We start from the raw sequence: 18,051 nt of genomic DNA, 5'->3' as shown, positions 1-18,051 counted from the left end.
TTGGGAAAAAAAGGGAATAACTAGAATGTTTTTGTTGTTACCGGCACTGGTCTTCTGGGTCCCTGAGGGTAGGCCCTGCATCCTGGTGGGGATGCAGTACCTTGTAGCTCCCTGATGGCTTCAGAAGCACTACATTTACACTGTAAAACCTTTATTGTGTGTGTCACCCTTTTTACATTTGTCTTGTCCAAAGGACTTTTTGGAGGGGGTTTCCTTCCTTATTAATCTATGGGGAAGTATGATCTTCAGGTTCCACTTGTTCCTGAAAAACCCTTGGTGTCCTCTTTGTTGGAGTAGAGACGGTCTAAACTAGGCTCCTACGTGGTAGCCATGAACACAAACATCTTTACCTAAGGTTTGGTGAGGAGAGGTTACCGATCCCCATCCCTCACTGTGACCTTCTGGTCTAAAAGGATGGGGAAAGGTTTATTGGTGTCCCTTCTCCATTTGGAATGGGCTGTGGCACTTTTTTGTGGCACTGATCACAGTTGAAGAGTGTGAATATGAAAGACCCACAAACACACACTGCATAACTGTCTGCTGAACACACTGAATTTGATGGCCATCAGATGACCAAGTCATGTATATGGTGGCTTCCCAATTCTGCTCCAAAAGATAATGTTGGGTTAGAGAAGGAATCAACCTGTTGAATTCCAATGGTCGATCCATTTGTTTGGTGCAGAGAAAGCCTCTATCAGAAAAGTGACAATATTTTTTTAAGTTTTTGCAAATTTCAGCAAAAAAAAAGCAGCAGAAACAGCTTAAAAAGCAACAAAAACTCAGCAAAAAAGCAGCAGAAACACAGCTAAAAACCACAACAAAACAGCTAAAAACCACAACAAAACAGCAAACAAAGCAGCAGAAACACAGCTGAAAACCACAACAAAACAGCAAAAATGAGGCAAAAAAAGCAGCAGAAACACAGCTAAGGGTATGTGCGCACGTGTGCGTATTACATGCAGTTACGCTGCGTTCTGCACCGCAGCGTAACTGCATGCGTCCTGCGTCCCCTGCACAATCTATGGAGATTGTGCAGGAGCCGTGCGCACGTGGCATGTTAGAACGCAGCGATTCGGCTGCTTGCCGAATCGCTGCGTTCTAAGAAGTGACATGTCATTTCTTTCGTGCGTTCTGCATGCTGTCTATAGGGAGAGGCAGCATGCAGAGCGCACAAATCTGCCGGCACCATGCGCTTCAGAACGGAGCTTTTCAGCTGCGCTTTGAAGCGCACATTTTCGGTGCGGTGCAGAGCGCACACGTGCGCACATAGCCTCTAAATGACAACAAAACAGTAAAAAAAACCCACCAAAATATAGCAAAAATAGCAGCAGAAACACAGCTAAAAACCACAACAAAACAGCAAAAAAAAAACCAGCAAAAACTCAGAAAAAAGCAGCAGAAACACAGCTAAAATCCACAACAAAACAGCAAAAACTCAGAAAAAAATAAAGCACCAGAAACACAGCTTAAAAACCACAACAAAACAGCAAAAAACTAGCAAAAATGTATCAAAAAAGAAGCAGAAACATAGCTACAAACCACAACAAAACAGCAAAAAAAGCAGCAGAAACACAGCTTAAAAAAACACAGCAAAAAAGCAACAAAATAGCAGCAAATACTCAGCAAAGAAAGCAGCAGAAATACAGCTAAAATAACACAATAAAACATAGGAAAAAAAGCATCAAAACCTACTTTTTGCAAGCAGCTTTTTTAGTGCAAAGAGAGCAGTTTTTACTGCAGAAAAAGCAGCCAAAAAGCAACATGTGAACATACCCTTTAATTTCATCTCGTGTATTTGGTGCAGATTTACATGCAGAAAATCGGCAGAGTAATAAAGTACCAGATAAATAATTGAGATTCCAACAAATCGCCTCTATATGTTGCTGAATTTCTGCAGTGAAATTGACATTGGTTCCAGATTTTATAATCTGCGGTTTTTCTAATTTTTTTGGTCTGGATTTTTATTTAAAACATGGACATGCCAAAAAGTGAAATAGTAAAATAAAAAATCACAGGGTAAAAAAAAATAAAAAAAAACAAAAAAAATACAATAAAAAAAAAAATTCTTTTAACTACTAATTGATACAGAAATGCTGTATATAAACTTTCCCTTAGGTGCAATCGTGCAGCCAATAACATTTAATAGTAAATTTTGAACAATCTGTCTAATTTATTGTCTAATTCATTATTTTATGGTCTGCATTAATAGAAATAAAAAAAACCATACAGAAGATAGAGTGGGATCAGTTAATAATCCTCCAGTCCTGGCTGTCATCCTACTGTTAACCATTACATTTCCGAGAAGGTCTATTGTTCATCTATTATATAATACAGAGCAGATAATACAGGAACATTATAATGCAGGATCCAGCCTTGACTATCCCTGAGATTTGTCTGACTCGCTGCGCCCTCTAGAGGCCACTCCATAGAACCTGGCATTGGCAGTGATGTCACTTCTCAGAAAGGCAGCTGCTAAAAGAGATTTTTCTTAAGATCCCTGAGAAGTGCAGTTAGTTAGAGGAGCAGCAATGTCATCCCACCTACGGCTCAGCCTTCCTGACCATTTGGAGCCTGGCTCTACATCAGTGGCTTACAGAAGTCAATCTGCTCCAGGTGCAACCTGGAAAAGGACCTAGAAGACTCCTCAGAAGAAGTTGAGCATGTCATCCTGCCATGACAATTTGAGAAACTTCACAATGCTCTTAGCTTTTCTTGTATCACTTTAAGGTGGCATTGCCTGCTTTCAAGTACCCATCATCTAAGCTATGGAGGACTCATTGAAGATGACTGGTGAGAACTCATCACTTCTGGAGGCTTCACCATGGAGCAATGGAACTTCCATATCGGATAACCACACTGACACCAATGGGACTGTATCTATAGACTTTACCAGGGCTATGCTACTTGGATTTACTCTTGGAGCCTTCATTTGTGCTGCCATAGTGGGCAACATCATGGTCATCATCTCTGTGGTCACCAACAGGCAACTGAGGATCCCAACCAACTACCTAATAGTCAACTTGGCCATTGCTGACTTGTTTCTGAGTACAACCGTGCTACCATTTTCTGCCACTCTTGAGATTGCCGACCAGTGGATCTTTGGCAGGATATTTTGTGACATCTGGGCTGCCATGGATGTTCTATGTTGCACTGCATCCATTTTTAGTCTTTGTGCCATTTCCATAGACAGATACATTGGGGTACGTTACTCTCTTCGGTACCCCATTATAGTGACCAGGAAGAGGGTTTTATTGGCTCTGTTGGGCGTCTGGATCTTGTCCATAGTGATCTCCATTGGACCATTACTGGGGTGGAAGCAGCAGACTGTTACTAATGAGACAGGGTGTGATATCACCACAGAACCTTTTTATGCCATCTTCTCCTCCTTGACTTCCTTCTACATCCCCTTGATTGTCATCCTGGTAATGTATTGCAGAGTCTATGTGGTGGCCAAGAGGATCACCAAGAATCTAGAAGCAGGTGTCATGAAAGAAAGCATGGACTCCAAGGAGCTGACTCTGAGAATTCACTGCAGGAACATGAACGATGGATCTCCGAACAGTAAAAGCAAGAACCAACAGCCTCGCAGTTCCTTATCTGTGAAATTACTCAAGTTCTCCAGGGAGAAGAAGGCAGCCAAGACTTTGGGGATTGTGGTGGGCTTGTTCATCTTATGTTGGCTTCCATTCTTCACGGCTTTGCCTTTAGGTAAGTTCCTTCCTTTTCATTTGTGGTAATAGTGAGAACACTTAATTATGAAAATCTTACTAATATCTTCAAATTGATTTTTGTTAAATTTATGAGGATTTTAGGGCTCATTCAGACAGCATGTTTTTGGATTAGATTTTCGTCAGTGTTTGATGAATCATCTACGTTTCTCGAGAGTTTGACCAGGTTCAGTTGTTAAATTTATGAGGATTTCCGGGCTCATTCAGACAGTGGTGATTTTTCAGTGTTTTTGGATCAGATTTTCGGCAGTGTTTGACGAACCAACTGAGTTTCTCCAGAGTTTGACCGGGTTCAATTGAAGTTTAAAAACTCATCCCTATTTTCAACCACATCATTCGTATACATGCCACCTATAGCATCCATTTTTTGCATCCTTTTTTGTACCTCAACATTTTAAGATGTACCAGTTTCCTAGGTTAATAGGGACAATGTCTCCTTAAAAATTGGATCTACTATGGTTGAGATCCGGAATTTTTTGCTCACGTGTTGACTTGAGTAGGTGAGTCTCATCCAACACATGGGAGAAAATAGTACATTCTGCAAATTTTTTTCACATGTCCATGTGGTCAGTGGAAAAAAATTCTCTACGCTGTCCGTATGATGTCAGTTTTTTGATGGACAGCACTTGGACGGTTGTGGGAACTTTCTCGCAAAAAAAAAAAATGATGGAGATTTCTGAACCTTTAGCTATAAAACTGTAAATGAAAAATAGACTGCACGTACACGGATGGTGACCGATGGTGATCCGTACACGGATGGTGACCGATTTTTTTTTTCACCGATCCATTGGCATAGATCTATAAGTTTGATCCATGACTGGTCAAAATCCAATATGTTTCTGAGATTTTGTACATCCGCAAAAATACACGGAGACGTGACCAGAACTCCTACGTGAAAAACTGACGTCTGAATGTGTCCTATGAGGTCAAAACCATCTTCAGCCAAATAAACAGATATGTTACTTATCAAGTTAATGATTGGTCTTTAGAATGAAGAAGCAACTGCGAGAAACAAATTGTTCCAAGAAATTAAAACCAATTCTTAAAACTTTCCTTAAGAACATGTGATAAGATAACCATCCAGAGAATATTGAGTTTTGTTCCAGAATTTATTCGACACCCAAAAACACAACAAAAACATTTTAATTATATAGGAAATTAAGACACAAAGTTGTGTTGAGCCAAAAAAGAATAACAAAAAATGCCTAAAACACTTGAAAGACTCTTCCTATTTATTTCAGTGTTAATCCACTGTAAAGTTTTATTTTAGTGGGGAGTTTTTTCCACTTAAGGTTTTAAAAAACCTTTGGTGGAAAAAAATAAAGTGTATTTCGCTTCTTTGAAGTGGGAATCCTCTCCAAACTGGAAAAGGTGAAATCAAAAGAAACATTTCAGAAAGAAAATCTTGCAAAAAAGCTTCATGATTGCTTTATAAAATAGAAAAATTCTTCCAAAAAAGTTGAAAAACTTGTCATTTTTGAAGGCTCAAAAATTTTGGCTGAGCGTAGTTGTGATCTTCGATAAAGGCTCATTCAGGCTTTTTTTGGTCCAAGTTTCATCAGTGATTTAGTTCAGAGTTTCATCACATTATCATCTGAGCTTGGTCCGAGTCCCATCAGTTTTCTCGGAGGAGAAAGAAACCCAAAAAAAGATTTCTCTACCAACTCTTATCTAATGGTCCCTGAAAAACGTACAGTACCTGGATGGCATCTAAGCGCTCTTCGGCTTTTTTCGCTGACCCATTGCTAATTTTGATCAATACTTGACATTTCTCCCTGACTTCTCGCAAACTACCTGGTCCATAAATAAAAGCAGACGTGTGACCATCCATATAGTGAGTTGATACACATGGCACTTCTGGGGTGGTGCACAAGTAGGGTCCAAAACTGCTCAAGTAGGTGTAGAAACTTGGCACTCAAGATCAATGTGGATAGTGGTTTTTATTGTGAAGAACTTGTAGGACCAGCATAAGCACAGACGTTTCGGTCAAAAGACCTTCATGCTTGTGCGTGCATAGGGTCCTCAGAACGTATAGTAACGTGGCAAGTGGTGTAGCTGGGTCTGACATGGTGTCCACTGCTGTCTATGTCCACACTGCGTCATACCCGGCTACACCACTCGCCACCTTACTATACGTTCTGAGGGCCCCCTACACGCACATTGATGAAGGTCTTTTGACCGAAACATCTGTGCTTGTGCTGGTCCTACAAGTTCTTACCAATAAAAGCCACTCTGAACATCCCAATAGACTTTAATAAGAAAAAAGTAGAGAAACAGTCAGCTCACCAGTCTTGTAGTTGTAAATAACGTTGTTCCCCTGGTGTTCCACGCTCGGAGAAGGTAGGAGCTACCGCATTGAAAGATTCCAAACGGAAAGATTCCAGCAAAGGATCCACATCTGGGGGTATATAAAAAAATAACTTTTATTAAAAATTCCGTTGAAAGTCGATCTGTGCAATATTACTGGCAATATATCTGATGCAGTCCCTTAAGACTATGCGTTCTCTTAGATACCTTTAACCCCTTCAGAAGCAATGACGTACTAATACGTTATTAGTCGTGTCTCTGAGCCTGCGGTATTCCCCACACGTCTCTGCTGATCTAATCATTAGACATGTGTGGCTAACAGGCGCAGGTGGATCATAGATCCACCTGCGCCTGTTAACCCCTTAGATCACGCTTTCAAATACTGACAGCACAAATAAATGGACGCAGCAGGAATTGTGCTGTTCCCCGCCACTATCGGTGGCCCCGTGACATCATCACGAGGCGTAAATGTATTGCCAAAGTAGCGCAGGGTCACCTGACCCCTGACGCTGCCATGATTCACTTCCTGTGAGAACCGACAGAGTGTTGGTTTTCACAGGAAAGCAGCATTTTTGCTGATCAGCGTGATGCTTCTCTGATCAGCAGTAATGCACATGTAATCAGACTGTGCAGTGGTAAAGTCCCCTAGGGGGAATAGTAAAATAAATAAAAAATGTAAAATAAAAGTTTTTAAAAATATGAAAAATAAAAAACCTCTAAAAGTTCAAATCACCCTCCGTTTGCCTCATTGAAAATAAAAGTTAAAAAAAAATGCGCATATTTGGTATCGCCACATTCAGAAATGCCCAATCTATCAAAATATAAAATCAATTAATCTGATTGGTAGACGGCATGGTGAGAAAAGAATTCAGAATTCCAAAATTATGTTTTTTGGAGGCCACACAAAAATTTTAAAATGCAATAACAGGCGATCAAAACATAGCATCTGCAAAAACATTGTATCATTAAAAACGCCAGCTTAAGATACAAAAAATGAGCCATCACTGAGCCATAGATCCCGAAAAATGAGAACGCTACGGGTCTCGGAAATGGCGATAAAAGAGCAATTCTTTTTTTGGACAAACTTCTGAATTTTTTTTAACCCTTAGATAATAGTAAACCTATACATGTTTGGTGTCTACAAACTTCTACTGACATGAGATATCACACCGACACATCAGTTTTACCATATAGTGAACACGGTGAATAAAAGACCCCAAAAACTATTTTTTTGCAATTTCACCGCATTTGGAATTTTTTTGCCATTTTCCAGTACACTATATGGTAAAACTAATGATTTCTTCAAAAGTACAACTTGTCCCTCAAAAGATAAGCCCTAATATGACAAGATTGGCTGCTGTCGGAAGAAGGGGAGCAAAAAAAACGAAACTGAAAATCACCTGGGGTGAAGGGGTTAAGAAGGGCTGTCCAAAAACACGTTCTCAAAAAATACATTATGAATGGTTAAATTGATTTAACCATTCATAATGTACTTTTTGAGAACGTGTTTTTTGTGTAGGTATCTAAGAGACTGGTTTACCCGCCTGGGGCGATGTGTGAGCGCTACTCCCTATTTTAATTATTAGATTTCCTCAGGACACCATTGTTTGCACAGCTCTTTTTTTTTTGTTTTAAATATGGCTGCCAGACTCTGTATGTAACTATGACCCTGAAGAAGGGGTAAATAGCCCAGACGCGTAGTCTTAAGGGACTGTATCAGATATATTGCACAGATGGACTTTTAATGGAATTTTGGATAAAAGTTATATTCTCTACTAGCTGTACTACCCGGCTTCGCCCGGGTTAATAACTGCTGTTAACAAAATAGAATGTATTAACAAAAATGTATTCTGCACACAAAAACCACAAAACAAATAGATAGAAATGTAATTATAATGTCTGTCTCCCCCTCTGTATATATCTCTCTGCCTCTATCTCTTTGTTTGTCTGTCTCTTTCCCTGTCTGTCTCTGACTGTCTCTGTCTCTTTCTCTATCTGTCTCAATCTCCTTCCCTGTCTGTCTATCTATCTCTTTCCCTGTCTATCTATCTCTGTCACTTTCCCTATCTGTCTCTTTCCCTGTCTGTCTCTTTCCCTGTCTGTCTCTTTCCCTGTCTGTCTCTTTCCCTCTTTCCCTCTGTCTCTTTCCCTGTGTCTGTCTCTTTGTCTCTTTACCTGTCTTTGTCTGTCTCTTACCTTGTCTGTCTCTCTTTCTGTCTGTCTGTTTCCCTGTGTCTGTCTCTGTCTGTGTCTGTCTCTTAACCTGTCTCTCTCTTTCCCTCTCTTTCCCTGTCTGTCTCTTTCCCTGTCAGGCTGTCTCTTTGTCTGTGTCTGTCTCTTTGTGTCTGTCTCTTACCCTGTCTATGTCTGTTTCTTACCCTGTCTGTGTCTGCCTCTTTCCCTGTCTGTGTCTGTCTCTTTCCCTGTCTGTCTCTTTCCCTCTCTTTCCCTGTCTGTCTGTTTCCCTGTGTCTGTCTCTGTCTCTTTGTCTGCCTCTGTCTCTTTACCTGTCTGTGTCTGTCTCATTACCTGTCTGTGTCTGTCTCTTAACCTGTCTCTCTCTTTCCCTGTCTGTCTCTTTCCCTTTCAGTCTGTTTCTTTGTCTGTGTCTGTCTCTTTGTGTCTGTCTCTTACCCTGTCTATGTCTGTTTCTTACCCTGTCTGTGTCTGCCTCTTTCCCTGTCTGTGTCTGTCTCTTTCCCTGGCTGCATTGTGACATGCCAACATTCCATATAAGGGCATGGCTGCGCATTCTTCTGTAGTTCTGGCTGCACTGTGGATCCCAGCTCCATTCGCTTTAATGGAGGCAGGTTTTTTGATGAATAACTGTAAAGCGCGTGGTTAAAATATCCCCTCAAAACATAGCCTATGACGTTCTCGGGATCCAGAAGTGTGAGTGTGCAAAATTTTGTGGCTGCAGCTGCGACGGTGCGGATGCCAATCCCGGACATACACACACACACACATGCACACATTCAGCTTTATATATTAGATTTCCCCCGGATGTGGATCCTCCGCTGAAATCTTTCCTTCTTTCTTATAGACTTTAATATGAAATTGTATCTGTGACAGAGAACTTGTCAGCAGAACACGGATGTCTGAATAATCACTAAGTTCTTGTTCACACACTGCGGTTTTACCCGCTTTTTATGCGTTTTTGCTGCAGAAATTTCTTGAAAAAATGGTTGTAACCTTTCTGCAGACATTCCCCAGCAAAACCTAAAAAAAATAGCTGTGCTCACACTGCGTTTTTTTTCTCAAGAACATTCTTTCTGCAGAATTTCTTGAGAAAAAGAAGGCGCTTGTCACTTCTTTTCTGCAGGTATCTGCGGTTTTTGCTATAGATAATGCTAAAAAACCGCAGGGACCCACCTGTGGAAAAACCACACCAAAACCGCACCAAAAACGCACAAAACCGCGGTAAAAAAAGCATGTGGTTTTCTGTGCGGTATTGGTGCGGTTTTTGCCCGCAAGTGCGGTAATCTTTCAGACTCTCAAGAAATTTCTGAGAAAAATCCTTTTTCTAGTGCGCACAGAGCCTAATAATTAGAGATCCCCTTTGAGATGTTGGTGTAGTCTTCTAAAGGGCCATTTACACGCTGCGACATCGCTAACGATTTATCGTCGGGGTTGGGGTGTTTGTGACGCACATCCGGCGCCGTTAGCGACATCGCAGCGTGTGACACGTACGAGCGACCTTCAACGATCGCAAAAGAGGTAAAAATCGTTGGTTTTGGAGAGGTCGTTTAAATACCAAAAATCATTGTATGGGCAGTAGCGATGTTGTTCATCGTTCCTGCGGCACCACACATCGCTATGTGTGACACCGCAGGGGCAACGAACATCTCCTTACCTGCGTCCACCGGCAACGAGGAAGGAAGGAGGTGGGCGGGATGTTCCAGCCGCTCATCTCCACCCCTCCTCTGCTATTGGACGGCTGTTGTGTGACGTCGCTGTGACGCCGCACAACCCGCCCCCTTAGAAAGGAGGCAGTTCGCCGACAACAGCGACGTCGCAGGGAAGGTAAGTCCGTGTGACGGGTGTTAGCAATGTTGTGTGCCACGGGCAGCGATTTGCCCGTTATGGTACCCGCCCCCGTCGGTTGTGCATCACGCACAACCGACGGGGGCAGGTACACTTGCTAGCGATATCGGTACCGATATCGCAGCGTGTAAAGTACCCTTAAGATCTTAGGCAAACATGTTACAGGGAACCTGTCAGGTCCAATATGCACCCAGAACCACGGGCAGTTCTGGGTGCATATTGCTAATCCCTGCTTAACCGTCCTTGTATCTAGTAGCATAGATAACGAGATCTTTAGAAAAAGTAATTCTACAGATCCTTTATGATATGCTAATGAGGCCAGCAACTAGTCACAAGGGCGTTATTGCCCCCAACTAGTCTGCCTTCTTAGCATGTTAGTATGCCCACAGGGGCAGTACCTAGTACCCAGCGTCATCGGCAGTGACCTGTGTCAGTTGTCACCGCCTCATACACCAGGCATAGGCTCAGTGCACATCATCAGAATTCCCGACACTTCCGGTCATGCACAGTAGACCTTTCTAAAGCCAGGATGTGTACACCCAGCTTCACAGTGCGCATGACTGTAAGGGCGGGGACTTCTGATCGTGCACACTGCCGGGCGTATGATGCAGTGACGAGCGTACCTGTGTCCATTGTAACCACACATCAGACGCCAGGCAGTGCGCATGATCAGAAGTCCAGACACTTCCGATCATGTGCACTAGACATCTCTGAAGCCGGGACGCGTACACCCAGCTTCATAGTGCGCATAACCGGAAGTGTGTAGGCTTCTGATCATGCGCACTTACCCTAAACCCAGCGTCTGAGGCGGTGAAAACGGACACAGGTACGCGCGTCACCGCTGATGACACCGGGCAATGGGCATTGAATATCATATTAGCACACCCCTGTTGGCGTGGTAACATGCTAAGGGGGCTGACTAGTTGGGGGAAGTAACACCCTTGTGACTAGTCCCTGCGCTCATTAGCATATCATAAAAGATCTTTAGAAATACTTTTTCTATAGATCTCTTTATCTATGCTACTAGATACAGGGATGGTTAGGCAGGGATTAGGAATATGCACCCAGAACTGCTCGTAGTTCAAGGTGCATATAGGACCTGACAGGTTCTCTATAAAAATGTTGTCCACCACTAGGACAACCCCTTCTAATTCCATGTTTTCCCCAGGTAAAATAATAAAAGCCCATACTTAACTCTCGTACTGGTGCCCTTCCAGTAGTGTCTGGGTTTATGGTGCTAGGAAGACTCATGTGCGTCCAATCAGCGCCAGCTTCTCTCTCCCCGCCTTTGGACATCCTGAGAAATCAACAGGAAGTGAGTACTCACTTCCTGTTGATTAACTCGTTTGGTCCGAAGACGGGGAGACAGAAGCTAGCACTAATTGGACGCGAGGCTCTTGTGATCTCACAGCTGCTCGTGAACCCTGGTACCACGAGACGCCGGTACGGGAGGTGAGTATGGGCTTTATCATTTTACCTAGGGGAAACGTGATATCAGAAGGGGTTGTCCTGGTAGTGGACCCCTTTGATTGGTGACCATCAGGCATGAAACGATGACATTGCGCCAGGTCGTCAAATCAAAAGGGGAGTCACCTTCAGGTAAGAGGTACTGCTCCTGATCTTGTCCAGAGGCCAGGGATTGCTGTCATAGCCAATGGACTGAGTTGTAAGAATTGATTTGCACCAACTCTGGAGACCCTGAAATCCTCCCAATCTGCATTGTTTGATCCTTTTTTGGTGCGATTTCTGCAACGAAAACTCACCAATACAGGAAAATATGCACAGAATTTAATTGCAAAAATTATGCAAATATCAGTATACATATCTCTATGTAAAATCCAAATATGCAACATGTAAACCTGATTTTCAAAGCAAAAATAAGCCACAGGATCTACAAGATAACTTTAGGTCTGACCCTCGGATTACTGCACCTCAGATCGCTGCTCTACACCTAGAATCAAAATGCAATGTCTTTTCCCCCCAAAACTCATCTTTTAAAGGAAATCTGTCGACACGTTTTGGCTATGTAATCTGAGAGCATCATGATGTAGGGGCTGAGAGCCTGATTCTAGTGAGGTATCACTTACTAGGCTGTGTTATGCTTTCTCAATAAATTCAGTGTTTTATCAGAAGGAGATTATCAATACAGGACTAGTGTCACACAGTGTTTGACGCTAAACTCACAGTGTTATCTGACGCTGTTCACACTGCAGAATCTGACACTCCTCACTATGCCTCCTTTGGTGCGTCTGAGCTACACAGAGAGGCTCGGGTATAGACCAGCTGTGTTCTCATTAGTGATTTGGCTTGCAGGAGTTAATCTCTGCTAGCTAACCTCTTGGATCACATGTCGTGGGAGACCTATCACCGTCACTCCCCGCCTTTTTAAGATGGAGGAGCCTGTTTTCCCATGCCGACTATAGCTTTAGCTACATCGGTCTGTGTACTGTTGTATCCCAGTCCTGGTAGTGAATGTATTGCTTTGTACGTTCTACTACTCATGGCCCGACAAGACCCTGGGATGAGGGAGAGCGGTTATTAGATCAGGGTTGCATAGGAACAGGGCAAGGAAGGCGGCCCAGACATCGTCACCATCAGACGTATCTCTGAGATCAGGGACAGCATAGGAGCCCTGGTCCCCGGTTATCCCATCACACCCTGTGATAACTAGGTGTCTCATGCCATATAGTTCTCCTGCTCTGTTTAACCCCGCCCCCACCACTGACACATACAAAAAATCTGTCAATCAGTAGTATGGGCGGGGTTATACAGCGCTCAGCATTCCAGGCACTGTTACCTCTGCACCAAGCAATGATTATATCAAAATGTCAGCATGCAGACCAGTAAGTGACACATCACGGGAATCAGGATGACAGCAGATATATTGAAAAAGGTTAAAAAAGTAATGTAAAGTGCAAAATTTTATTGATAGAAAACTGGAAACCCCCTTTAAGAAACTACAGAGTATGTTCTGTATATTTCTTGTATTTTATATATAAAATATACAGAATTTTTGACATTCTTTTGTGAGTACTCATCCGGGACACCGATATTATAATGATATAAAAAACATAAAAATGTTCAGAATGTTCTTTTATCCGTAAAATTATGTAATTTTTGAAAAATGTGTCCATGTTCTTCCAAGTAGCTGCTAATGATTGACGGAAGGTTGCAGAGATTTACGGAGGTAAATGCTGATTGGTTGTTAATTAACCTCTGACGATAGTTTCTCCTATTTACCAAATAAAGGTAGAAATTCAGGTTTTGTGCATCATTATTGCTCAGGTATGACAGTGTTCCTGAGACTTCCCGTCATTTCTGATGCACGGTTCTGGGACGGGCATCATATGACACAAAGGTTACGCAGTACATAGAAGCTGGACGATGGTGACAAATCTATTACTCATGTGTACGAACGGATTCTCACGGCCATTTATATAAAAAAATGTTGCCGAGAAAGTGAAGCTCATAATTCCCTAAAGCAGGAGGATCCAGTTGTTGCAAAATCTTAAATATTTGTCTTCCTGCTGCTTGAAAACTACAACTCTCATTCCCTGCCGCAGGGTGATCTACATAGAAACACTTAAAGGGGTTTTCCATGCTTGGCACAAAAATCTGCATTCACTCTGTGTGACTGCATACTTGTGAATCTTTGCATCGTGCACACTGTGAGGATTCTCCGGTATCGTCGACTTTAAGTATGCGATATGTGTACGAGTAGACGTGCGCGACTTGTATTGAGCGAGTCTACGTATATATAGTTGGAATATGGCGGGACGTATATATATGACATACTTGTGGTCATATGACAGCCTGCTCTCACAGAATCCCGACAGCGTGCAATGTGAGTGTACACAAGTCTGCAGTCATATAGACGCTGTGTGTGCAGATACATGCACACTGTCATGATTCATGCATGGCTCTGCCGTTCCTGAGCCGGTGCATGTATCCTGCCTCCAGGGTTTAGGTCTCTGAGGAGGGACCTGTTCGTTCTGCCCTCGATCCGGGGGACGCGTCACCATATCTTGGTGCTACTACCTCCGGGACACCGTCCGTAATATTTCCGGCTCTGCTGCGTGCACTGTTCCTGTGAGAAGTTCTCTGTTTCTTGTCCTGCTAGTCGGTACTGTTCGTCCTGACCTCCGTCCCTCTTGCCTGACCTGACCTCCGTTTCCCCTATCCATCCTTACCTCCGTCCCTCCTGCCCGTCCTGAACTCCATCCCTCTTGCCTGACCTGACCTCCGTTTCCCCTATCCATCCTTACCCCCGTCCCTCCTGCCCGTCCTGACCTCCGTCCCTCTTGCCTGACCTGACCTCCGTTTCCCCTATCAATCCTTACCTCCATCCCTCTTGCCCAACCTGTCCTCTGCACCTCCCGCCTCTCCAGTCTCCGGTCCTGTTCCGTGTCCTCCACTCCCTACCCTGTGCTTACTTACTCTCCCGGTATCCGACCTCAGCTCTGTTCTTTGACTTTGGCTTGTTGTCCTCTCGGTACCGACGTGACATCCCGGCATTGACCCCGACTGATCACTATCCCTGCTCTTGTATTAGCGGCCTCTAGTGGGCATCTGTCTTACTGCACTCAGGAGTTCTTATCCTACCTGAGTCCCTGTGCCCCCTAGTGGTAGCGTGACACACATTTTTTTCAGAATCCTTCTTAAAAAGGGTTAAAAAAAAAAGAATGAATGTATGAACTGCAATCTAGATTGACTTGCTTTTTCATCTTTTTGAGCTTATTTTAACAGGTTCAAGTTTCCAAAACCGCAACTGGTTAAAGGGGGTGTCCAGGTTTGTCAAGAAAGTCTGTTGTCACGCTATGTGGCTGCAGACTTATGAATCTTAACAGCGCACACAGTCAGGATTCTCTGGTGCGGGCAGTCATATGACCACAAGTATGCGATTTGTATACTTACGGCCACATTCCTACTAGACGTGCAGCATTACTTAATTTCCATTGAGCAAGGCCAGGCACGTCTAGTCTGAATGTGGCCGGAAGTATACAAATCACATACTTGTGGTCATATGACTGCCCAAACCGGAGAATCCTGACAGTGTGCAGTGACCTTGCTATGAGGATTCACATAGAATAACAGCAGACTTTCATGACAAATCTGGACAACCCCTTTAAAAGTTGTGACTCGTCCATTCTTCAGTCGTCTCCACTTGAAGCAGCTCAATATTTTAACGAACAGGTTAAAGAAAAATGAAAAGAAAAAAAAGGCGCTTCAAAAATCTCTGCTTCCGAGCTTCCGTGCAGTGTGTACTTACCCTAAGGGTGTGTTCACACAGTGTTTGGAGCAGAAACTGGTTCCATGTTTTGAGAAGTTTGAGCTTTGAGGAGGATTTAGAGAGTTTCTGCTCCAAAACCTCAGTGTGAACATGTCCTTAGGGTATGTACATATTGTAGACACCAGAGAACCCACTGAGATTTTCAAGCAAAGCAGAAGACCCTTGAAGAAAACTCCTATTGTGTTCTTTATTTCCTGAAGAGACTTCTTTGATCTGCACCTATGTCAAAAACAGAGATCCCCACCTCCCTCCCTGATGGGACAGGGGATCCTCGCTTAGCAGAAATTCATATTCGGTATTTATATGTATATTTATATATGTGTATTTACGGTATATATATATATATCTATCTATATATATATATATAGATAGATATATATATATATATATATATATATATATATATATACACTGTGTGTATATATATACACACAGTCATATGAAAAAGTTTGGGCACCCCTATTAATGTTAACCTTTTTTCTTTATAGCAATTTGGGTTTTTGCAGCAGCTATTTCAGTTTCATATATCTAATAACTGATGGACTGAGTAATATTTCTGGATTGAAATGAGGATTATTGTACTAACAGAAAATGTGCAATCCGCATTTAAACAAAATTTGACCGGTGCAAAAGTATGGGCACCTCAACATAAAAGTGACATTAATATTTTGTAGATCCTCCTTTTGCAAAAATAACAGCCTCTAGTCGCTTTCTGTAGCTTTTAATGAGTTCCTGGATCCTGGATGAAGGTATATTTGACCATTCCTGTTTACAAAACAATTCCAGTTCAGTTATGTTTGATGGTCGCCGAGCATGGACAGCCGCTTCAAATCATCCCACAGATTTTCAATGATATTCAGGTCTGGGGACTGGGATGGCCATTCCAGAACATTGTAATTGTTCCTCTGCATGAATGCCTGAGTAGATTTGGTGTTTTGGATCATTGTCTTGCTGAAATATCCATCCCCTGCGTAACTTCAACTTCGTCACTGATTCTTGCACATTATTGTCAAGAATCTGCTGATAATGAGTTGAATCCATGCGACCCTCAACTTTAACAAGATTCCCGGTGCCGGCATTAGCCACACAGCCCCAAAGCATGATGGAACCTCCACCAAATTTTGCTGTGGGTAGCAAGTGCTTTTCTTGGAATGCCGTGTTTTTTTGCCTCCATGCATAACGCCTTTTTGTATGACCAAACAACTCAATCTTTGTTTCATCAGTCCACAGGACCTTCTTCCAAAATGTAACTGGCTTGTCCAAATGTGCCTTTGCATACCTCAGGCGACTCTGTTTGTGGCGTGCTTGCAGAAACGGTTTCTTTCGCATCACTCTCCCATACAGCTTCTCCTTGTGCAACGTGCGCTGTATTGTTGACCGATGCACATTGACACCATCTGCAGCAAGATGATGCTGCAGGTCTTTGGAGGTGGTCTGTGGATTGTCCTTGACTGTTCTCACCATTCTTCTTCTCTGCCTTTCTGATATTTTTCTTGGCCTGCCACTTCTGGGCTTAACAAGAACTGTACCTGTGTTCTTCCATTTCCTTACTATGTTCCTCACAGTGGAAACTGACAGTTTAAATCTCTGAGACAACTTTTTGTACCTTCCCCTGAACAACTATGTTGAATAATCTTTGTTTTCAGATCATTTGAGAGTTGTTTTGAGGAGCCCATGATGCCACTCTTCATAGGACATTCAAATAGGAGAACAACTTGCAAGTGGCCACCTTAAATACCTTTTCTCATGATTGGATACACCTGCCTATGAAGATCAAAGCTCAATGAGGTTACAAAACCAATTTAGTGCTTTAGTAAGTCAGTAAAAAGTAGTTAGGAGTGTTCAAATCAAGAAATTGATAAGGGTGCCCATACTTTTGCACCGGTCAAATTTTGTTTAAATGTGGATTGCACATTTTCTGTTAGTACAATAAACCTCATTTCAATCCAAAAATATTACTCAGTCCATCAGTTATTAGATATATGAAACTGAAATAGCTGCTGCAAAAACCCAAATTGTTATAAAGAAAAAAGGTTAACATTAATAGGGGTGCCCAAACTTTTTCATATGACTGTATATATATATATATATATATATATATATATATATATATATATATATATATTTGTGTATATGTATACATATATATGTATAATATATATATACTATATATATATATATATATATATATATATATATATATATATATATATATATACACAGTACAGACCAAATGTTTGGACACACCTCATTCAAAGGGTTTTCTTTATTTTCAGAACTCTGAAAATTGTAGATTCACATTGAAGGCATCAAAACTATGAATTAACACATGTGTATCCACCAGACTTCTGGACAACACAAATGATGGTCCCAACCCCATTTATAAGGCAAGAAATCCCACTTATTAAACCTGGCAGGGCACACCTGTGAAGTTAAAACCATTTCCGGTGACCACCTCTTGAAGCTCATCAAGAGAATGCCAAGAGTGTGCAAAGCAGTAATCAAAGCAAAAGGTGGCTACTTTGAAGAACCTAGAATATAAGACATATTTTCAGTTGTTTCACACTTTTTTGTTAAGTATTTCATTCCACATGTGTTAAAGGCTGCTTTACATGGTCCGACCGATTGTGCGATTGTAAACATCCCGCCCACCTCCTTCCTTCACAATAGCCGGCGGCGGCC

At 42.3% G+C, this 18,051-nt stretch overlaps 1 protein-coding gene across 1 annotated transcript in view; it reads left to right on the top strand.

Moving 5' to 3' along the window:
- Positions 1–2,425: 2,425 nt before the first annotated feature.
- ADRA1B (adrenoceptor alpha 1B) overlaps positions 2,426–18,051 on the top strand; it is a 37,156-nt gene continuing 21,530 nt past the window's right edge. Inside the window, exon 1 of the mRNA XM_075344284.1 lies at positions 2,426–3,708. Within this exon, the coding sequence (XP_075200399.1) occupies positions 2,766–3,708 (943 nt within the window). The 5' untranslated portion in view covers positions 2,426–2,765. The remainder of the gene's footprint in view (positions 3,709–18,051) is intronic.

The sequence above is a fragment of the Anomaloglossus baeobatrachus genome, chromosome 4, assembly GCF_048569485.1.
Source record: "Anomaloglossus baeobatrachus isolate aAnoBae1 chromosome 4, aAnoBae1.hap1, whole genome shotgun sequence".
In the NCBI taxonomy this organism is placed as follows: domain Eukaryota; kingdom Metazoa; phylum Chordata; class Amphibia; order Anura; family Aromobatidae; genus Anomaloglossus; species Anomaloglossus baeobatrachus.
Note: the sequence above shows the minus strand (reverse complement) of the source record. Positions and strands in the feature narration are given on the sequence as shown.